The 23,971-nt window shown below is 43.3% G+C and overlaps 1 protein-coding gene across 1 annotated transcript in view; it reads right to left on the minus strand.

Moving 5' to 3' along the window:
* Positions 1 to 8,279: 8,279 nt before the first annotated feature.
* The window catches only part of LOC121176838 (mitogen-activated protein kinase kinase kinase 11), a 44,294-nt gene continuing 28,602 nt past the window's right edge, over positions 8,280 to 23,971 (minus strand). The window contains exons 4-10 of the mRNA XM_041030931.1: positions 23,411 to 23,586; positions 23,032 to 23,278; positions 20,277 to 20,393; positions 17,549 to 17,717; positions 17,340 to 17,452; positions 16,526 to 17,137; positions 8,280 to 14,191 (exon numbers count right to left, since the gene is read on the minus strand). Coding sequence (XP_040886865.1) covers positions 13,590 to 14,191; positions 16,526 to 17,137; positions 17,340 to 17,452; positions 17,549 to 17,717; positions 20,277 to 20,393; positions 23,032 to 23,278; positions 23,411 to 23,586 — 2,036 coding nt within the window. The 3' untranslated portion in view covers positions 8,280 to 13,589. The remainder of the gene's footprint in view (positions 14,192 to 16,525; positions 17,138 to 17,339; positions 17,453 to 17,548; positions 17,718 to 20,276; positions 20,394 to 23,031; positions 23,279 to 23,410; positions 23,587 to 23,971) is intronic.

Raw genomic sequence — 23,971 nt, forward strand, 5'->3', positions numbered from 1 at the left:
GCACATGTGATCATGTGCTGCAGTAGCTGCCCACAGGAGGTGGCTGTGCACTTACACATTGCCCTCTGGTGGCTTTATCTGCACTCACATAAGTGAGTGGATACCCTACTCAGCTTTTTTCTTTTGACTCAGATCAGAGCTAAATGTCTCTGGTTTCAGTGACACTCCTACTCTTAGTATGAGATTTACACAATATAACATGCAAGAGATGCATTAATCTTTTGGCTAAATGATTCAATTTGATCTTTCTCTCAGTTTTGGTACAGTCTAAGTGCCAAAAAAAAAAGAGCTCTGTTATCCTTGGCTTGAGATGTCTTGGTTTTCCATTATTACAGCACCGGGGACATCTTTGTTCCAATGTCAATTTGCTGTAAGCCAAAGTCTTATCAGAATCCTGGCTTTCTTTTTTTTTTCTGCTCTGGCTCACTAGTTACCCTGAAAAGGACTTTGTGTAATTTGGCTGTGTGAGAACATATCACACATCAGACTGGGACGTAACAGATTTAAAGCCCTGGAGGTTCTGACATTTTCTAATAGAGAAGCTGGAAATAGCAAAGACATTATAGATGAGGTTCTTGTAGACATAGTGTAGTTCTTGCACACACAGCATCCTACTAATGCTAAAGATAATATATAAATATGCTATATATGCTATAAATAGTATAATCTAATTTTCAAAAAATGGAAATTCAAATGGGGACACTTTAGCCAACTGACTGTTTAGCACTGGGACGTAGAAAACATTGCTTTTAGCTCAAACAAACCCTCTGGACAGTCATTTTCATATCAGTTTTCCAACCAAAGAAAGATCCTCAGTTGGACAAAAAATAATGACGCAAATGTTAATTTTGCCATTTTCAGTGCAGAGAGAGAAGCTAATCTTCAACGGCCTTTGAGAAACTATTTTTGAGTCTAATTAGAACCTTTTCATACCAAGCTTTTATTTTTAACATGGGCTTGCTGATTTGATTAACACCACCTACTTTGGTGAGAACGAGCTTGTGACCTCTTGAGAATTACCTGGATTCCCGCACACAAGCGGCTTCTGCAATCTTCACTGACGAAGCTTGAAATATCAGGACAAATATAAAAAGGAGGGTTTCGGTTCATTGACAATTTAGGGGACGTGTTTCATTCAGGGCTCATTTCAAGATCGAGCCTCAGCAGCAGAGGCTCCAGGATTTTCCTGTCTGCAGTGATTATGGAGCCACTAAATTTATCTCTGGTTTTTGGACTGAACATCGAACATTTGTATATTTTGTTGTTTTACCTGTCCACGTAATGGCGTGTCCACGCTGAACAGGTGATGTGCTCATCACTGTCTACTATTCGCCGCAGCGCCACCTCGCGGTGGGAGGAGTTAAAAAGGGGAATTCACATTTCGACATCTGTTTACAGACTCTATACGTTTATTTCAGTGCGCCACTTCGTTTTATTAAGCTTAAAGTGAGTACTCAGAGTTATCCATTCATAAAATGTAAATGTAAATCGGTTCCTCTTTTGTACAAATACAATACACATGTTCACAGTTATTCTCTATTAACTCCGATATTTTTCTGCACCATTTCCTGCTACACCTCGGACCGCACTGATTGCTCAGTCCTCGCAGATTGTCCAGACCCTGAGGCTGCAGAGCAGCTTCAAACCCCTCATGCTCCCTCCACCTCAAGGTTCACAGCTCGGATGTGGTCGGGATGTTGATATGCATTACTTTTTCTTCCAAAAGTAACATTTGGATCATTTGTCCACAGAACACTGTTCACTGTGGAAAAAAAAAAAATCCAGTACCACTTTTGTTCAGTGACTCTCTTTCTGCGGACTCATGAAAACAGATGTTGGAAAGTGCAGAAGACTGTAAGGCTGCAGATTTGTCACACTGAGATCTGTGTTGTCCTTTTGCAGCGAGCGCTGCAGAACAACCTGTCCTAAAGAGAACAGTACTGATGCTGGATTTCCCCTGTGTGTTCATAAGTCTTTGCAAAAGCTTGTGTAGCCATTTGGAGCCTTCTGAGATTCAGCGACTCTTCTTCACAGGCCCCATTTTTCTCTAAGTAGATATCCCTACATAAACAGTGCACCTCCAGCCCACATCTGAATGTCCAGGTGCCTGTTTTATCTGTATCCTAAAGGTCAAAGTGCAGTTTTGAACGTTTTATCCAAACAAAATACATAAAAAACATACACACAAAATGTTTTTCCACATGGTTTTTCATTTCTAAAGACAAAGGTCTGGACAAATTACTGCAGAAATGGAGATAATGCTAAAAGTTTCATGGACACATTACAAATATATTTACTGATCTTAATAAATGTGTTTCTATTTGCCACGGATGGTTTGTAACTGAAACCCGAGGCTAAGTTTATCCTTTCCTCTCTTGTTTGTCTCGTGTATATAATCAATTCCAGACAGAAAATTAATAGCTAAAGAGCTGACAATTCCCTGACTGAGACAGATAAAAGTGCCTAAAACAATTATCATCTTTGCAACCGCATGAAGCGATGAACATCTGAAACACTCACTCTTCACAGCTTCAGGAGCAGAATCGAGTTTAATCACATCTCGAGGAAACATCAGGGTTCGTTCCTTTTTTCTTTTTTTTTTTTTGTATTTTATTTTGCTGCTCTGCCAGACAAAATTGTTTCACTTCAAAGGCAGCTGAGCAGAAAGAAATTGAGAGAGACAGAGAGTTCATTCCCCCTCTTCATTAACGTCAATAAGACGTTCTCTTTGGGGGAATAGAGGACCCTGACATGTGGGGAGCCTGATTTGATTACTGAAACGAGCCGAGAATTAGAACATCTGATGCTCAGCTCTGTATGTTTATAAGTGATCATCTGAACATGATCTGCTGAGGTGTAATGAGGAAAAAAATAAAAGATTTAAAGTTAACAAGTTTATTCTAGACATGGGGAGGTGTGGCACAGATGTCTGATGTTAACATGACCCAAAAAAAAGGGATTAAATATGAAATAAAATGTGTTACTTCCTCCAAAGTTAACAACCAGTTGGTGAATTTATCATTTAGCTGTTATGTCCCCACACAGCATGAGTAACCCATCTTCCCTAAGTCTCAAGTAGCCACAGGAGCAACTCAGTGGTGGTTGGCAACTATTGTCTTTATCTTTATTTGCAATGAGCTTTCCAGATATCAGTGTACAGCACTTCAGCTTCAGGGTGGACAAAGGCCAAAATCCAGCTAGAAAAGTAAATGAAGATAACCTAACCAAGAAAATAGCAAAAACAGAAGATAACGTGGTCAAAAGAAATCCTATTCAGTCCTAATCAATAGTTAGTACTGTCCTGACAGTTGAAGCGCAGCTTTAGTATCTTGGTTTGTTATATTTGACGAGAGCCAATCAGCTGCTGCATCTGGTGTAGTCCACCAATCACCTCCTCGTCCTGGCGCACCCCTATTTGCATACGCGCTTGTAGTCTCACCTGACATACAACAAGGGGTTAAAAAAAAAAAACCCAAAACAAAACAAAACAGGACAACAGAAGCAACAAGCCGCTAAAGAGCTGAATATTGGAGACCAATCACCTCTTCGTCCTGGCGCACTCCTATTTGCATACGCGCTTGTAGTCTCACCTGACATACAACAAGGGGTAAAAAAAAAAAACCCAAAACAAAACAAAACAGGACAACAGAAGCAACAAGCCGCTAAAGAGCTGAATATTGGAGACCAATCACCGCCTCGTCCTGGCGCACTCCTATTTGCATACGCGCTTGTAGTCTCACCTGACATATGATAAGGGGTAAAAAAAAAACCCAAAACAAAACAGGACAACAGAAGCAACAAGCCGCTAAAGAGCTGAATATTGGAGACCAATCACCGCCTCGTCCTGGCGCACTCCTATTTGCATACGCGCTTGTATTCTCACCTGACACATGACAAGGGGCAAATCAAAAAACAGGACCACAGAAGCAACAAGCCGCTAAAGAGATGAATATTGGAGACCAATCACCTCCTCGTCCTGGCGCACTCCTATTTACATACGCGCGCACATTCTCACCTTAAATACGATATTGAGACTTTTCAAAACGCGACCACCGTCGTTATAAGCTGCCGGAGAGATGAATATTTCCCTCCGCAGTCGGTGGAGACCAGGACAGAGTTAAAAGGATAATAAATACTGGATTTACATTTAGTAGCTGGTCAGAAAAGTACTGTACATCCAGGTGAATACTAATGTTTCTCGGTGTCACCTGGATGTATAAGGCGACTGTGTTCACTTTAAAAACTTTATCAGATTATAACGAGCCAGTGTTTTAAACTGCCCTCAGGTGGTCAAAAAAAATAAATAAAATGAATGCAGCTTTAACTCTAACACTTGAAGGTAACAAATGCTTTTGATGCCACACGTATTTTTCCATTGGTTTCTATTCTGAATATATTTCATTTTTATTATTTTGTCATTTAATACATTTAGATAATAGCATTCTCCTTTTTACTTTCAGTGTGGGTATATTCAATAAAGGGTACATTAAACTTTAGTTTAAGTTATTGAAGATACAAAATATTCTACTCTATTTAAACACAATAGAATATATTATAGATCACATGAATAATATATTTAAATCGACCAAATAAAAAGGACACAAGAAAAAAAAAAAAAACACTAAGTGTTCAGTGTGAAAGCACAGCACAGCCACACCACTGCGCTTTACTGACTTTCATTCACAGTGTCCATGGCAACAAAAGCCTTGGAGACTTGCGGCAGGATAGAGGAGGGTCAGCCCGCTGCAGAGAGTTTCTCCATCACGTCCTTCCTGATGTAGATGATTCTCCATTCTCTCTGTGTTATTCAATTGACTGACAGTCTTGATGAGAAGGGAGAGAGTCGTAGTGAAGTGCAGCACCGTGTCTCAGCATGTTCACCGATCCGACCCTCCACCACCACCACCATGTTGTTCCTCTCACTCTTCAAACAGACTCATATTTGAGATGATGACCTCTCTCTGGAGAGATCTGATTCTGAAGTTGGCAGCGTTCGCTCGGATTGGCTGCAATTTCCTCGCAGCTCTTTTCAGTTTCCCGACAGCCCAGCGCAAAATGTTCAAACAAGCAAGGCATCTCATAACATATCAGACATATCTGCACTCTAGATGTATATAAACACGCCTACGCATGAGTCAATGGTATCTTAGTAGTTTAGAGACTCTAAGGAGTCCCTGGTGTGCTTCAGAGTGACCCCAGTAAAATGAGCAACTGCTTAATTCTATGGTTATTTAATTCTCCAGAAAGTTATCCCAGTATTAGGCTTCACCCTCATTATTAATAACCAGAAATGTTTCCGTTTGAGGAAAAACTCTGATTAGACTGAGATCTAATGTGGGTCAAAAACATTAGAGAGGCCCTCATTATCTATTCTGCTACAGCATTACATCTTGTCTTCACTCGAGATGGCAAGTCACATACTGAAAGAGACAGAACATCTGGTCTGACGAGGCACAAAGACAGTGGAACAAAGCACGTGAGAGAAAATAAAAGTGCTCCGAAATGTATGTTGTTTAGGAATACACACACACACACACACCAGCAAACTCATCACACTGTCATCACCTGTCATGTCGCTCTGAAGCACCAAGTCTCACCACTGACATAACATCTTATGCCCATGTTACAGGAGCAGAAGGTACAGACATAAACACAGAGTCATTATTTCCACTAAACCATGCCAGTCTTCAATTTCATGGAGCCAAAATGAAGTGAGAAGATGTGGTGATGTGGTAGTAACAGAATATTTTTCCCCCTGCTTTTTAGGTGTGAAAGGAGCCAACATCTGGAGGCAAATGGCCACATCTGTCCGCTAAAGGTGACCTCGGAAAGCTGCTACTTCTGTGAGTATCTACAGATTTCCAAATTATGTGTCAGCACATCAGTTTTTTTCCAGAGCAGCTTTTGAATGGATCTTTGGCTGTTTCCAAGCTCAAGAACAAACTCCGAAGCTCGGCTTTTAAGACAACAGGGATGAGAAGTCCTCAAAGTGCTAAAATTAAATTTGAACATCTGCGATTCCATGACAACAGGGAAAAGCCTGTGATATGAATAAGGTCACAAACAAGTCAGGAGTGTTACATTTTATTTGGTCTTATCTCTTTTTAAGCTTTTTCCTTTGTTTTTTCTTTTTTTTCCACAGGTTAAAACCCATTATAATAGTCAAGAGAAATAAAAACATTTTCACATCTGTGTACAGAAATAATCCTCTTGACACACAACAATAAAAACAAGTTGATTAGGCCCAGCCCAGTGCGAGATTTCACAAAAAAATGCAACAATAACGAATTTTTCAAAGCCCGACGACCGCTTAAACCTCCAGCTCACACGAGCAGAGACCGTTCTCAGAGAGATGTAAAAATGGCTGCCAGGGCAATGCAACAATTACGTTATCACATCGCCTAGGTTGTAATAAAACACACACACACACAAAAAAAAAACAAAAAAAAAAGACATGGAAATGAATCTGGAACAATTACAATAAAAGCAAATAGATACAAAGACAGAGAGGAGGTCAACCTTGTCCACCACTTTAAGGTAGAGACAAAATCCTCATCTCCATCTAGCAGTTTTATGCACATAAAAATTCAGTATGGGTGCCCCAAGGGGACATTAGACTGCAATTTAGGTTTGGGATTTTTGCCGCAATGTACGCGAAGAACAGGATTTCAAGCTCTACCAGGCAATTGTCTTGAATTTTCTGCTACACACACACACAAATACTGGGGCTTGCAGAGGAATCGCTTTGATACAGATTTGGTCGAATTGGAGAACTGGAATGTAGGAAAGTTCATCTGCCTCATGTGAAGCACCCATACATGCATCTTAAATATACTCCAGTGAAAACCTAGAAAACGTTTTGTCCGTATGACACAATCAATCCATCATCCTAACGTAGACTGCGTCCATGGCCATCCAGAGAGAGAAACAGTTTTTAATCCAGTGTGTAAAAAGACGGCCATTTATAAATATCCACTCCCCCCCTCCCTCCCACCCACCTCCCCCATTTCTAAATTTTGTAAATGTCCTTAGCTTGCTGGTGGGAAGCTGTCAGAAGGAAAAGCCTTTTACAGTACTGTGATGCTGTGAGTGGAAGAGATTTGACCAGTGAGTCATGGGGATTTGTACCATCCAAACCGTTTAAAATGGCCTCTGTGGATCATTGGGAGTTCAGTTGTTTAAGCCCGAGCATGAACACCTGAAAGAGACCACCTATTGTTAAATACCCTCGAGCCGCGGTGTTGATATCTGATTTTCTCATCGAATGGTTGGGATTTTTTTTTTTTCTTAGCATTTTTACATATCTAAAGCTTCAAGGCCTCGGAGTAGGCTGTACTGTCTGGTCTGACCTGGGCTCTGTCTGTAGGACTAGCTCAGACACCCTGATCTGTAGCACGACAACGTATGATCGAACTGTTTAACTGCTTTTATCTGCAAACAACGTCAAGCAGACAACAATAAATCATTTTACAGTCTATGTTTGAGGCGCAAGGGCTGTTTACTCAACCAATTGCTTTGCCGCACACTCATTCAACACTCCAGAAACAGAGGTTTACCGACCGAACGGATTCTATTCCAGGAAGATCGCAAGGTAATTGAGTGTCAATAGCTCGGCAGAACAATAATCACGACCCATGGGCGGCTGTATGCTGTTGAGTTGAAGGGCGGATGAATGTGTGGGCCTTGGACTTAATAACCTCATAGATAAAAATCCATGTTTATGTTCTAAACAGAGCCAGCCAGCCTCCTGCAAGAGCTGTCACTGTAGTCTTGGAAACGAATTGGTCCTCCTTTCACTGGCTCCCATTCATTCGGTTTCCGTTGTTAGAGAGAGAGAGAGAAAAAAAAAGAAAAGAGGACAGCAGATGGTGACCTTGGATGCACAGACTGAAAAAGAATTAGAAATAATATTCACACTTTTCAGAGAGCGAGCATTAGCTTACGCACCTGGTGGTGCCTATCGCAGACATGGCTTTTGTCCACATCCCTACTGGGATGTGCAATTCCTGTACGATCAATGAAAGGTCATATTTGATCATTTGGTCTCGGCCTGTTAATGCCAAACAAAGGCCCGGGCAGGTGTTTCAGTCTCATATGAGCCAGAAAGAGCAATAATGTCTCTCTGGCACTGACGGCTGGCTGTGAGACAACTGAAACGAGCCTGATAACCAGGTATATTTGTAACATCCACTTAATTGAACACAAGCAGGCGAAGGTAAATGGGGTGAAAGCCACTGAAATGCCAGGCCATCTATTTTGTCGTTTCAGAATTTACCCTCCATTGAACCGCCAAGGTAAGATTTCATCAATAAAATACATGTGACTCGTGTTCGGCCTAAGGTTTTTTTTTTTCCACTCCGTCCTTGTTGAATTCTACAATTTTCTCAGCGACTGCGAAGGAGAGAGAAAACATCCTTGAGCTGCGGCAATTTAAGAACTACAGTCCCCTCCTGACTCGACTTTCTGGCTTCCTTAAAGTCTGCAGTAGAAACGGGCATGTTTACATGCAACACTCAGAATACGGTCATAGTTCAGTTCAGGTGTTAAAGCAGCGCATGTCCCTCCTCATTGTAATCACAGAAAAGTATCACCTTCCGCCGCCATCGCTCGCCACCATGCTGTCTCTGTGACAAACACACTGAGACTCCACTCACGTCTATTTTCCCCCCTTTGGGCCATTTTAACACATTTATAAAACTGAATCTAATCGCACTGAAGCATCTGCATGGTGTGGGAAACACAAAGATGGCACTGAACTGCCTTCATATTATAAAGGGGAACGTAAAAATACCTGCAGCCTTCACTGTATTTCACTCATTGTGTCGTGATTTAGCAAAAAACAAAAACAAAAAGAGTCCTTCCTTTTTTGGAAGTTAAAATATAAAGCTTTATATTTTCTTTTACTCCATTCTAATTATCTGACAGTATAATTCATGTTTGATAGGGACTAAATTCTGTGTGTAAAAAAAATATTGGTATTTAAACTGGTCATATTGGTCTTGACTTAAAAATTAGGCTCGTAGCAGGTTGATAAGCTGTTATTTCCCACCTATACACTTGAATTAATGGATCCATCAGGGTAAATCAGATAATTAGTATGTATGTAAACATATCTACTGTTCACTAAGGCAAATTAAGCTTAAAGTGTGAGTGCAACCCCACTGGATGGAGGCATGAGGTAACACTTTCCTCTGTTAATCTGTCACAAAGGCCAGAAAATAACAAGCTCACATTTTTTTTTCCTTCTTCCTTCTGGACAATGGCTCTGATTTTTCAGCTCTGAAATTCTTAAACACAACCACGGCTCACAAGTAGCCTCTTGGCGTGATGAGGGTCAGGGCATTGGGTTCCTCCATTGTGCCGTCTCATTAGCTTTTATTCATGTAATGTATTGACCGTTTGCCGTTCACTGATTAGGGGCAATGGTCTGAGCTTGAACTTTGAATTAAGATCATCAAATCATGTCCGCTCCCTGCCACCGCGGGGGGGTGGGGGGGGCTGAAGGCTGATCGCTGGTGGCCAGCTATCGCTCTCTCCTGTAGAGAATTCACTTCCATTCTCCCCTGTCAAGTTTGTGCCCGGAGACGCTGATTTGCGATGATGGATGGCAGAGCGACGCCTGGAAGAGCAGAGCGTCACAAACAACTCATCAGGAGTTTCTTATTGGAGTGCCGGCTGTCAGCTCCGACAGACGGGTGGCAGCTACGGTTCCTAAATCTGACAGCCAAAACCAAGAATCGCTCGTCCCTGTCCACAAAAGACTTACTAAAATTTGTCCCGCTTATTCCCTCAGCTACCAAACAAGGACTTCTGTCAAGTTCTTATTATGCCTTAGGAGGTAGGAGTGTTTTGTTTTATGGAAAAAAAAAAGCAGTATTAGTATTAGTTTCTCACCACTTCCAGAAACTTATCACCAGGAGGAAACATATTCCCACCCTGTCTACAGGCAATAGCTTAATCATAAGTGAAAATCACAGCGGCTGCTGTTATTGCAAGTAATATTTTATATAGTCAATTATTCAATGTGCGTGCTCTTGATGGAGAACAGCAGGTAACGCTTTTCAACATCAGGTCTGAGGGAAAATTACAGTTTGAGAGCACTGAGAGAACATACAGACGAGACATGAGTGGCAGGTTGAAGTGGATACTTGACACACAGAGTGAATTTGTGACAGAAATAATCTGCCAGACGTTTCAATCATCTCAATTTCCTTCGTGTATCTTTCTTTCTTTCTTTTTTTTTTTTTTGCTCACAGAGCTCTGTTGACAATAACAGCTATCCGAGCCTAATGACTATCACAGGATAGCTCTTGCGGGCTTTGTGTGTTGACACAAAGAGACGAGGCAATAACTCGTCTCTTGTCACGTCTGTAAAATGCTGTTGCTGAGGACGAGCGAGCGGAGGAAGGTGGGGGAAATTTTATATTAAAACTCAGGCGTTTCCACACCTTTAAGAAGACCCACACTGCTCGTATTCACAGGTCAATATAAAGCAGTAAAAACTCCCTTTGTTTGAAAGGTGGCTTTCTTGCTTTTACCTGCATGTTCAGAGAACTGGACATCCTCTCAGACAAGGGTTAAAGCTTCAGATTAAGTGCTTGTTAGATCTCGATTCCTAAATCATAGTCTGAAAAATCTGTACAACAATTTTTGAATCTTTCAACACCACAAACGCTTTCAAGAGGAGACAAAAATGTGCGCCACTGTTCCCTTTTATACAACTCATGACATCTCGACCTTCTCTACGACAGCAGGCTTTTCACCGCCATCTACAAGTGCGGCCATTCAGAACTCCCATAAACACTTTTGCCTTTTGATGTGGCCGGACAACACACTGAAACATACGGAGCAAACACTGCGTCTCTTTGTTGCCATAGAGAATTACTTGGAAGAGAAAAACTAATGCGGAATAGAAATGAATCATAAAGCTCCTGTTTCAATTCAAAACAAAGTCAACAGCCTCAGTAAATGGACCGTCCTTGAACAAATGGCACCCCCCCCCCCCCCCCCCCCCCCCCCCCGGCCCCCCCAAGTAGAAACCTGGCTATTACCGAACTGACTGACTCTGCAGAGCCAGAGCAACAACTGCCCTCCAGAAAAGTTTCCAGAGGAGAAGGAAGCGAAGGAGTAGGAGTAAGAAGAGAAAAAGACAGCTATCTCCTGCATCACCTGAGGGGGGGGGGACGCAAGATAAAAAACGTGAGCCTTGACAGTGAAGATTTTATCCGGTCCAGCAGCTGAGAAGCCAGTGGCAAACTGGGAGAGAGAGAAAAGGAAGGGAAGGGAGGAAAAGCAGCTCAAAAAAAAAAATAATAATAAAGCTTCGGTCGAGACCTAAGCTGATGCAGGATGTGACTCAATACCTTGTGAGGAGGATGCAGGGCATTTTTGTGATGTTGGGGCAAATTAATTAACCAAATATCTGAACGCTTTGTTAAGACCCCCTGCTATTATCGAGAGGCTAATTATCACTATCAGCCTCCTCTTTTTCCGTCAGTAGGATTATTAGGCTAATCTCAAAGCTTTCTCCCCTTTGGAGACGAGGTTTTCGCTCTTCATCAGAACAAAGCTCTTATTGTCTTCCAATGACACGGTGTCAGTGATGAACCCCAATCAGTATTTGTACCTTGTAATGCTCAAGTAAAGGAAGTGGCGAACGCGACGTCTCTTTCAGGTGCTTACATGCTTGATCTACGACAGGCGACATGCTTGGGAACCAGCAGAACGTCATGAACAAAGAGAGAGGGAAAAAAAAAAAAAACAGCCTTGGATGCTGATGCATCATCAGTCTGTGATGTTCAACCCATTCCACAAGTTATTTTCCTGATGTATTCTGTTGCTGCAGCCGCTTTCCCTCAGCCTGCCTCACCTCATACATTTCCCAGGATGCTTTTTTAAAGAGAGAGAAAAAAAAAAAAACCCTGAGAAACTGTATGAACATGTTACATTTAGTATACAGAACGGCCATCGATGATAATGATTGTGAACCGAGGGTGCTGCTCCAGTGCATCCTGATGAGTTGAGGCTGCCGTTGGTGCCAAAAAAAAAAAATTGATATTTCAGCATCTCTGCCATGAATCTTCTCTCTGTGTTAGTGTTCGATGCCTGAACTTCTCTGTTGTATCTATTCTGAGAGGATCTCTCAACATGACATCGCAGTTATCCAGAGGATCCTTGCCAGATCTTTTTTTTTTTTTTAGTTTAGTTACTGTTAAAATGGTTTAGGATGGATTTATTTTAACCTATAAAATTTTTTTTTTTAAATTAAAAAAAAAAACAGTGAGGAGAGTTGTTTAGGAGCACTGTTGCTATGGTTGTGGTTTCTGGCTCATATTTTTTTCAGAAACTACTTCAGGTGGATCGATTTGGGAAATGTAACATGGTGAAATTGTGGTCTGGCTTTGTGAGGCTACTTCGACTCCGGTGGACTGTACACATGAAGAATTCAATGAAGCATCCCTACCTACGAACTACGGTATTTTTGCAACTACTAATTTTTGGTCGAACCTTCCTAAAGCATCAGACGGGTGGTGATAAAACAGCCCGGGTGGGGTCAAATAAGTCTAATAACCACAGAAAAGTATATTAAAGTTGTCTTTCAATACTGTCTGTGATTGTCTCAGCTCTCTCTCTCTCTCTCTGTGCTGTCCAGTGTGGCAAACCCACCCGTCTGGCACTCTGCGGAGGTAAAAACAACTTATTGGCAGACACTCTTTGTCCCAGCCCTTACACTGTCACAGTGGCATTCTTTGGCATATGAAGGGAATGCAGAGGGCTCCCCCGTCCTGTTTCCTGTGCTCTGTTGCCTGCCAGCCGAATGAATCTGTCCAATCCCTGGCATTTCCCGGGGAATGTGACTGGAATGTTATCTGCTTCCAAGTGGAATGCCTGGGTCATGGTTTTGTCTTGGATTTCATGAGCGGCCTAGAATATCCACTCTGAGTGCTTTCTCCCATAATGCAACAGGCATTTAAAAAAAAAAAAAAAAAAAAACACAACAGTAAGCTTTCCTTGAACAATGAGTCTAGACATACATGCACACACGCACGCACGCGCAGACGACAGTTTCTTCCACAGCAATGCTAAGCTGATTTGCAAATTTAAGCCAAATTTTCATAGCATCTTCCCTACGCAACCAGATTAACCATTCAAGGAGCCTTGAAAAGATATATATTAAAAACACTTCACGAAAATAAGGCACTCCATTGTCCTGAATGCTTTCAGTCTGCAGAGAGGTAGAGGCAGATGAAGCTGTGCAAGTCGCCTTATCCACCTCTGCATTGTCACAATGCTTCAAAGGTAGGGAGAGATGAAAGCAGGTGATATGAGCAGTCTGATAGAATCTGACGATGGGACTACTGATCTGTGTTCTGCTCATTCAAAGGGAAAGAGAAACAGAAACAGAAGAGGGAGAATCAAACGAGCACCTGCAGTTGGTTCACAGGTAACTATCCCACAATCCAATGTACCACCTTTCCTTTAAAGATCTAGTGGAAACGGTCCTGGACTGTATTCCTGTGATAAAAAACTTTTTTTTTTTTCAACATCCGTAAGTGAAAGTCGGCCACGTGCCACAGGCGAGACCGGGTTTAGAATCTGTCGTCTCTGAGCTGCGTCGGGGACTTGAAGGGCTTGAGCCCCAGTGTCCTGCGGGGGTGAGCTCTCTCTTTGGTGCCATCCAGGGGCTTGCCGCAGGCCGCCCAGCCCAGGTCGATCAGGGGTGAGTCAGCTGGGTTGAGGGGCGCTATGCGGAACGAGGGCAACGTTGGCGAGCCGTTGGTGGAGCACGGGGCCGAGCGGGAAGTGGGAAAGGGAGCCGAGAAAGGGTCAAAGGTCGATGCCGGGTCCGAGCCGCTGGAGGGGTCAGCTTTGAGGGCAAATGGGTCACAGTCCGGTGATGGGAACGGGTCACAGTTGGTGAACGGGTTGGTGGGCGAGGGCTGGTAACCCAGAGGGCTGATGTCAGGGCGGTTAGGGCTGCGGCCCCCACCTGAGTTCCCACCACCGGCTGAGATGAAGCTCCAGGGGTCAATGCGGGGGCGGATGGGGGATGGGCGGGGCCGGGGGATGACGCTGACCTCCAGGCGCCGGGTTTTGGGGCTCCAGAGGGCGGGGTTGGGGTGGAGAAAATAGGGCACCGAAGGCTTGTCATCAGGGTCCTGTGTGTCTTGGCACAAGGGCAGGTCCAAAACTGGAAAGAACAGAAAGAAGAACCATTAAAGGGGCATTCCTACCTTTTAGAATTACAACTCTAAAATGGTTGCAAAGGCCGAAATAATCTCACTTTAGTCCCTTTAGTATGAGTCAAGCTTTAAAGTCTCTAGATACTACAATTCCCATAATGCAACTCATAAGCATCTTTTTTTGGACCTTTCTTTCCCTCTTAGATACCCTCATCTTTCAATGTTTTCACAGCCATACTCTCCATGACAAGTAAACAGACCTGCCCCCCCTCCTCCCTTTTTAGACAAAGGCACAACATGAACAAAAGGCTGAATATTAAACATATTAAGCATCTTCATCATCCTGTCCTTCACTTTCTTGCTCGCGGAGGCTTTAATTGTTAATCTGGAAATTAAGTCTCAAACTGCTGCGGTGTTGCTCTGGTGCTCTTTGATGCATTCCGCCCCGATCTGAATTCTGCATCTGTTCTCACATACTCTGCAAAACACATAAATCTGTGTGATGAAACTGATCCAAAGAGAAACATGAAAGTGGTAGATTATTGTTGTAAAAAGAAATGGAACAATCACCAGCTCCGAACGCTGATGTAATTAGTCTACATTAAGTATAACATAGTGCTGTGTAACTGGTTGACAGAGCTGCAAGCAGCAAACGGCAAGTGTAAATTAGCTCTGACAAGAACATTAAACTCAAAATAAATCAGCCTGAATGAACATTTGCTATTTCCAAATGTGAGGTGTCTGCATTATTTACATCAACATCAACTCTCCCAGCATGCTAAGCTATTCAGCGGACGAGAAAGAGCAATCAGGAGTCACACAGGAGCAGACGAAAACACCAACGAAGAAATCCTCTGAATTCAACTCTTTCTTTAAAAGCACACATTTCACAGAAAGCAAACCTTGTGGCAGTCTATGCATCTGAGCCTGAGTCATTACACTCAATACACATAATAAGATGTTTAGCTAAAACACTCGGTTTAATTATGTGTGGCTTTTTTGCCTCTCCGTGCATGATGTAATGAGCGCATGCGGTTTGTGAGATTACGGCTGTTAGCGGCGGAACAGGCGAGGCATGTCTGCTCAGTACCTGGGGGGGGGGGGGGAGCAGAGCTGTAAGAGCCGCTCTGTGGAGAATCCGAGGCTTTGTGAGTCAAACGGACCAGATATAGAGTGTGAAATGTTACCAGAGGGCACTCTTAAAGCCCTCATAAAGCCCACTCGCTCTTAAAACAACCAATACCCACGCCTCCGTAATTACGGCTCTAAACTGTGTCAGTGCTTCTAAGAAATGCATATTAGTCTTTAGGAAAAACGTGTGATGTACTGTAAACCAAAGTGCTGCCGACATGCAGATAAAGTCTGTTAGCATATGCACCATGCCCTATTTTCACATGTAATTTTGAAGGGAGGGGGAAATGAATGCTAATCTCTCCTGAATGTTCTCTTTTATCATGTGTCATGCATGGATCCTTTGCACATGACATATAAGGACACACATGCATTGATGTGAAAATTCGCTCAAACTGTGTAAATACATCCAAAGATGCACTGAGGAGCTCCAGCCAAAGACTCTGAGGAAGCTGGCCACAGCAGTGTCGGGGAAGTCAGGAACAAGATTATCAGCAGTTTTGAGTCCAGCGCTTTCAGGCTGTGTGACCTCAGCTGTGCTGCCTGGTGTTCTGAATTCATCTTCAACTTTGCAATAAAAGAAAAACTGGAACAAGGGGAAACAACAGAAGATTGGGTGCTAGCTTTGCTTAGCAAGTATTAGCAGTGAGGTATGGAGGGCCAGCTGTTACCTGAGATATGCAAATAGCTGAAGACAAGCTTTGATGTAAATGAAAAAGCTTGTGCAGCACTGAAACCTCCCTTATGCCAGAATAGGATCTTGTTTAAAAAAAAAAAGGCACAATAATAATTCTGCAAAAACTCATTCTGCAAGAAACACTGTCATGATGAGGAGGCACATTATTCAAGGTAAAAGTTAGATCTAATTTTAGTGCTCTTGAAGAAATGCAGATAAAATTTGGAGCTAAATTAAAAACAAAATGACACATCTGATTTGGAGGGGAGGATGTAATTTGAAGGAGCTCTCTGGTGGTTTATTATCGTACTTTCACAAAGTTGGAAGACAAATAACAAAAGAACGGTCAAATTCAAAACATCAGAGGCCGAGATATGTTGAATTTTAGCCCCCCGTATGCGGCACACTCCCAAAACACTGGATTTCCTGCACTACCCATGATGCAAGTCAACAGGATCTTTAGTCAGTGATTAGCTAACTGACTTGTAAGACTGGTGTAATGACCCTTTAAGGTGAAAGACTGATTCGGACTGACCTAGCTGAGAGGTGTGCAAGCCTTGGCTGGACCTCCTCCTCCTGTCAGCTCTGTGTTCCCACGCCTCACAGCCAAGCTCCCCATTGGTAGAAAGGGAACTCGGGGTCCATTCCCCTGGGCAGGCCCTGTCGTGCTGCAGGGGGGTTCTAGGGCTCTGCGGACTGTGCGGCGTCCGGTGGCTGCTCCTCTCACGGGGGTTTGGTGGTGGCGGAGTCAGGGGCAAGGGCTTAAGTTCTTGGTACTGCAGAGCTAAATCCAAGTGTGGTCTGGGAAGAGGCTCAGAGATGGAGAAGGTGATGAGATCATCCACTACTGGGGGGTCTGAAATGAGGGGTTTAGGGGAGGAGATCTCCAGTTCGAAGGGGGTGCGGTCCTCTAGGGAAGGGGGGTTAGTTCGAGGGGGCACCCTTGGGGGGATATCGAGGCAGCGACCCAGTCCTACGGAGGCCAGGAGGGAGCCACCGCCAAGCAGGGCCCGGTGGGTGCTCTTAATCAGGCCACCGAGGGAACCCCTCTCAGGCCTGGGGGAGCCAGCCGGGGAGGAACCCCCTTCCTCGCTGCCCGAGTCTCCCTGAGGTAGAGGAAGCCGCAGGCTGTCCTTCACTGAGGAGCCTGCAGAGAGAGAAAAATGTTTTTTTTTTTTTACCTTTTAAAAAGACAGAGAAGGAGAAAGAGACAGAAAAGGAACACTCAACACATTTATTATTCATTTAGCTTCTATTTATAATTCACACTCATGCCAGTGTGAATTATAACAGCGGCTAATGGAAGATACGACTGGTGGTTAGGCTGGTGATGGAGGGGGTTTGAATACCGTTCTGAGCAGAGGGAGGGGTCGGGGTGGAGGGTCTATATTCCTCAAAGTCATCCTTGGACTCTCTGTTCTCATTGCTGTCTGATTCCAGGAGCTTGGCTCTCATCGAGAGACTGAAATTTAAAAGCATTTAAGCACAGTGTTGAATTGAGTGTTAATCTTTTTAAAACTGTAAATCAGTTTACGTGGAAAAGAAAGCCCTGCTGTACCTGCTTTCCTGAGGACTGAGGCGCAGGACTTTGGGGCTTTTGGGACTTTTCGGGCTCTGGGGCCTCCAGTGGGGGCCCAACCTTAGGTCTCCGTTGGCTTGTTTGAGAGAAGGCGCCTCTTGGGGCCAGACTGGGCTCAGCCCAAACGTCCAGCTGTCACTGGGACTGACTGCAAAAGGGAGAAAAAACAAAAAAACAAAACAAGGTGAAATTAATATCAGCTGGGATATCATCAGTATGCATGCTGCCTAGCTGTATTCTAATGAGGTGAGCATTTTTAAAAGGCAGGTTTTGCCAACAATTAAAGCAGGCCTACAATCATCTCCAACACTGTGACATTTAACTGAACTCCTGCTACAGCTACGATTCCTGAAACTCCAGCGCCTCCCGATTATTTCCTCTTTAACTGTGATAAGATTACCTCACAGAATGCAGCCTAATGGGTAACCTCCGAATGGTTTACAGAGCAGGAGGTGTGAGAAGGAACCACAGTCACCTGAGAGAAGATAACAGGAAGTGCGGCGTGCTAATAGAAGTTGTGATCTCAAATGTCATTCACACGTTCATGCTACTAGCTTCTCCCAGATCCCACAAAGTGTGTGATCAGTGTGCAAAAGTTCAACACCTTTAAACATACTGGAACCTCCTTGAAATAGCACCCAACATGTAAGAGACAAACACACCAAACACACACTTAAATAGCAAGGAGAAAACTTTAAAGCTATTTTATTTCACAGAGTTCTGGTGCTGCTTATTCCCAGGGATTCCTTCATTCCTGTTATTTCATTTCAGCTTCAGAAAACCGGCAAAAGTAAATATGCTCTCTGAATGGACGAGCTGTATTATTTTCTTTGGCTTCGACTACACTGGAGGACTGGCTCAAGCACTTTGCCTCCTACCACTCTCCAACACAATGTTTTTCAAAGCAAGCACAGAAGTCAGTTGATAGTGTCAGTGTTGCAATTTCATCAAGATCAAACCGCGGCCTGAAAAAACAAATCTTCTTTCCCAACGTTTTCCTCTGTGAAATACTCAGACGTTCGATGGAAAATGTTTTGATTGTTCTAAGATTTTTGTATATTTCCCAGTTTGCTCCTCTACTCACCATCTGCCCCATGCTGATATTAAATCTGCACGGCAACTTCTGTTATACACAACAACCAAGATGACGTTCATTTACTGTTACATGTGAAACAATAAGACTACAGAGTCTAAGCATGCTAGCAGCTCTGTAAGGCACCTTCAGTAGGAACAGCAGAGCTCTGAGCTAAATGCTAAAATGCAATAAATGAATGTCTGTTCCAAATTTTGCTGCATCCTTCAAGTAAAATTTGAGATATTTAGCTGAATGAGTGAAAATGTTCGCCTGAGGGTGGCGCCATCAGGTACTGGAAGTGGAACGAGGAACAGGGTGAGAAACACAAGAGCCGAAACAAATCCTGCCACCACAGGAAAAATAAATGAAGCTGGCAGTATGCTAAAAATGCTAACTATTACAGTTCAAAAAGTCCATGAAAAAATTATGGGATGGTTTAATTTTCTTGTTATCAAATCCAGTAGACTTTGGCAGAATGACAGAATTTCCTCCTGAGACGATCACTCTGTAGATTTCGTTGTACCCTCCTTTACTAATCTGAATTAATCGAACAAACATCTCGTTGAACGGAGCTCTGTGGACTAATGCAAATCATTTTGGCAGTTCTCTAGACAAATAAGTTTGGGAAGCCCCAGCAATAAATCACGGCTCGGTACTGAGAGGGCAAGCATAAATATCCACTAAACACATTTTAATGACAGGCACATTCATGGCTTAGTGATTGCCATTAAGGAGTCATTAGGAAGTAAAGAAAAACCAGCCCTCTATTTAATGAATAAATTAAGCTGGCAGATGTTTTGGATTTACTAACCACTTTTACAGATAAATGTTTCACCGCAACTGGTGCTTTTATGTCAACCCCCGGTGGTAATTGTTTAGAAAAATCCCTCTCACTGCCTGTTGCTGCACCACAAATTTCCTTTTGAGTTTTGTTAAGACGCCCCGTGACCTAGTGCCTACAATTTCCCTCCGAAGGGAAGCGATCTCGGGGCGTTTGTCTAAGAGCCTGACAAGCAGAAGAGTATTGTAAATCTCTGCCGCTGCTGCAACCCTTCTCAACCCCTTCTCCTGGAGCAATGAATTCCTCCCAGCTTATTTTTAATTCAGTCAACCGCACTGTAGCCACTACATGCATATAAAACGGTCTTTCTTCCTGAAAATTACAGCTCAATGGCTCCCCCCGCTGCAGCACTGAGCTAACTGCAGACAGAGGGGGAGCAGAGCAGGACTGCAGTGGAAAAAAAAAAAAAAGCTGCTGAGAAGTGCAGAGCCGCTGAGAGGAAGTCAGATAATATTTGGACTGGAACAGACTATTGAAAAGGGAAAAGGGTGTGTGTGAGAGAGAGAGAGAGCAGTAAGCCAGGGAGGGGTAGAGAGAGCGAGAGGGGGCCCACAGGGAAACAGGGGAAGACAAAGAAGACGAGTGGGTGGTTGAGAGCACATGAAAGAGAGTATTGGAAACTGAGAGATGTAATGTTGCAACACAGTGTGTGTGCATGCAAGAGGACCAGAGGTCCTACATTCTCTAGTTTTCTAAATGTCTTTGGAAGCTGACAAACACACACACGTACGTGTGTGTGTGTGTGTGTGTGTGTGTGTGTGTGTATCCAGGTGAAAAATGACTGCACTCACGTTGGATTGCGCGGAAACGTGGGCCGAAGGAGGGCGAAGAGCCTGAACCCAAATCGGGAGAGTTGCGCCTCTTCTCCAGGCCGGGAGATGCTTGCACCGTAATCTTATGGATGAAATCTGCAACACACACATACACATATTTATATATATACGACAGATACTGTCCAGAATACACACACAGGTCTGGGTTTCCTCGCTCTACTTCACATTCATACAGTTGAAAGTGAAGTGTTGTCGGCTCCTAATTTCTCCAAAGCAAAGCTGCATTTCATGGAAGTGGAAATTCAGTGCAATACATGTTCTCAGCTTGGTAACAAACGCTGAGGCACAGAGACACAAAACTTAAGCCATGTAAGATGACTTCAGTATCCTTACATTACATGGCTACTTTCAGCACCGTCTTTGACTGGAAACTTTGTCATTTACTCTTCAGCCTAGCAAATGAGTGCTAATAGCTGTGGCTAGCAGAATACCACTGCTACAATCTGCTGCCAGACAAATAAAGAGCTACAGAGCTCAGTTTAAGCAAACACCACCACTCGGGAAAACCACATGGAATAAAAGGTTGTAATGTTATGATTAAAGGCAATTCAAGGGTTTGAATTGAGGGGACAACATAAATAAACCGACTGCAACCATTAGTAATTTGAGCGTCTTGATATTTCAGGGGACATATTACCTACTAAAGGCTTTACCAAAGATTTTGCCCTGGACACTTATCAGGCTCCACGGCAATTAGTTCCTACCAGTCGGGCCGGCGGAGCAAGCTAGTGCTCGCTTGCTGCTGATAATAGAAAAGGAACACTGCTAACAGTGAGCTACGCAGCCTGATTGGCATCATGAGGGAAAACTTCAGTAAATTATTCCCTCAAATTGGTAATTCATGCCCTCATATTATCAGCCATTACCTCAAATTAACATGCACTTAAAATATCCAGTTCCTCCTCCTCCTCCGCCTCGATCTGCCATTTGAACCACTGGCGCTCTTAATTCCTTCCCTTTCATTGATGGTTTTTGCTAAAATTACAAAATTATGTTCTTAAGTTACTTATTTACAGACATTATTACTGTCACTGCTCTACAGCCACAGTATCAAGTGGGCACTGTCAAAAGGAAGGAAAGAGATATTGCTATTAATTTGAGATAATGAATAAATTATGTACTTTGACATCATGGCTTCATAATTTATCTGCAGCTTTTAAATTCAAAGAGCGACACAGACCAGGCTCCGTAGCGAACAGCTACTAGCATTAGCTATTGTTTGCTTGTTGACAATACTGTTTGGCTAAACTAGCAAAAGAAGCTAATAGCAGAAACCTCAGCTAAAGATAAAAACAAAAACAGAGCTGTCTCTCTATCCCCTGCCTGAATGATTCGTTACTCTGGATATTTAGCCACTGTGCAACCAAATTCTTTTATCCTTGAATTTGTATCCTCTATATTTTCTTTTTCTAATTCTCATTTTTCACTCAAGCCTTTCAGCACAGCCTGAAGAGTGTGCCACACAAATACCGTTTGTGTGTGTGACAAATGAAACCTTTAAAGCCTAATTCCTTAATAAGAACATCCTAGGCATGTTCTTATTTATATCTAGTTTCAGAGAATACAGGATAAAGCATAATATATATATAAGTTACTCTGCAGGGAACAAAGTGCAAGAGCAACACAGGATGAAGGAAAAGATAATAATTATATTGGAGGAAAGAGGATGGGAAAAAAATAAAGGGAGAGCCAGATATGGTCAGAAGGAGAATAAAAACACTAACTAGGGAGCTAAGGGGGAGAAGAGCAGGAGGGAAAGGGTGAGGGAGGGACACCTAAAAACAGAGAGAGAGAGAGAGAGAGAGAATGAGAGAGAGAGAGAGAGAGAGAGAGAGAGAGAGAGAGAGAGAGAGAGAGAGAGAGAGAGAGAGAGAGAATGAGAGCAAGAAAGTGAGAGAGGCCAGCCACCAGTGTATCCATGGCAGGAAGTGTTGAGGCGTGGTTGGCTCACTCTCCCCTCTCATCAACCCCCCCACCACCACATCACTGCCCTGCTGCTGCTGGGAAAGGCCTAACCACAACACACACACAGACACACACACACAAACACAGACAGACACACACACGCACACACACATCCAGTGCATTTACGCATGCTTGCTCAGCCCAAAATACACTCACACACACACTGAAACACACTGGATGTGAACTGCAGCAGCCTGTATGTGATAGTAGACAATATATAAGAAACAACAGCAGCCAGCTGAGTATGAGGAAAACAGGAGCAAAGGGTGTGTGTTGATCAGACCTGATGCACTGATACTTTCACAGGATCAATGCATTACAGTCACGTCTAAGTCTGCCATGGCCTGAATGTTGTTTCAGGAGCTTCTTCTGAATAACTCTGTGATGAAAATATGAGTAAACTATTTCAAAGTTATCGTATATCTGCAGCCTCCTTTTCAAATATCAGCCTTTAAAGCCACACAAGCCCAGCCCTGATACAAACCTTCAGAAAAGCCGAGCTACAAAATTACAACAGTTGCACCACAAAACTCCCTGCCTCACTTTCTCTTTTCTGTTCTCTTGTATTTTTGTTTTTACTTTTGTTGTTGTTTTTGTTTCTTCTCGAGACTGAGCCAGTAATAGCCCTTGAAATGGGATTTCACATCAGGCCTGCTGCCTGACACAATCCAGCTAATAGTTGAATTGTGACAGAACAACTGAACAACGCTTCCAAAAAAATAAAAAATAAAAAAAACCACCCACAAACCTTGGGGCATGCTGATCTTCTCGCCGTTCTTGCTCTTGAGCTTGTGCTTCTTGAAGGTGCCCTTCCTCTTCTTGACGTTGGGTTTCTCCTGGTTCTGGTTCAGGTGGAGGATGAGGAGGCTGAGCTCGCGCTCGAACACGTCCTGCTCCCACTGGGCCAGCTGCTGCTCGCGCTGCCGCAAGAACTCTTCGTGGGACTTTTGCTCCAGAGCCGCTCGCTTCAGCTCCTCCTCACGGCATCGCAGCTCCTGATGGATGAGGAAAGGGAAGATGATGAAACAGGTTTTATTTTATTTATTGTCCCTCAGATGTGGCTTTGATCTCAAGGTGTCGGCACAAATGGAAATTCAACATGGACTGTAGCCCTGAATGCCTCTTGCCTTCTCTTTAGCCCGGAGTTCGTCAAACATGTCCTGGATCTCCAGCTTCCAGTCCTCCTGCAGGGAGTGGAAGGAGTCCTGTGGCATCTCCTCCTTCACCTGCTGCTCCAGGGCCGTCAGCTGGGCCAGGATGGAGCCGAAATTGGGTCTGCGGTGGGGGTCCTGGTCCCAGCACTCTGTGCACACATACACACAACACAGTCACACACCAGGCTTCACACTAAAGCATTTCATATATAGACCTGCACTCTTTGGGGTTATTACTAGTACAGCTGCAGTCTATTAGGCATGGATGCATAAGTGTCCTTACACTGACTCAAAATAATAGAAATAAGCATTAAGGAGTTTTGTGCTGGAAAAACTCTAATCCTAAAATACTATTTTATTCAGTTTGACACTGAGTCATAAAATCTTGTTTCCCTTAAAACAAATGGAAAAATCGGACACCAAATCAGACAAATTCACTTGTTTCCGGCACAGTTTCACTTCTTTCAACAGTTTGTTTTTTTTTAATCAAGGGACCTGAAATAAGGAAGTCACTTACTGATTCACCATAACCCT

This window comes from Toxotes jaculatrix, chromosome 23, assembly GCF_017976425.1.
Source record: "Toxotes jaculatrix isolate fToxJac2 chromosome 23, fToxJac2.pri, whole genome shotgun sequence".
Classification (NCBI taxonomy): domain Eukaryota; kingdom Metazoa; phylum Chordata; class Actinopteri; family Toxotidae; genus Toxotes; species Toxotes jaculatrix.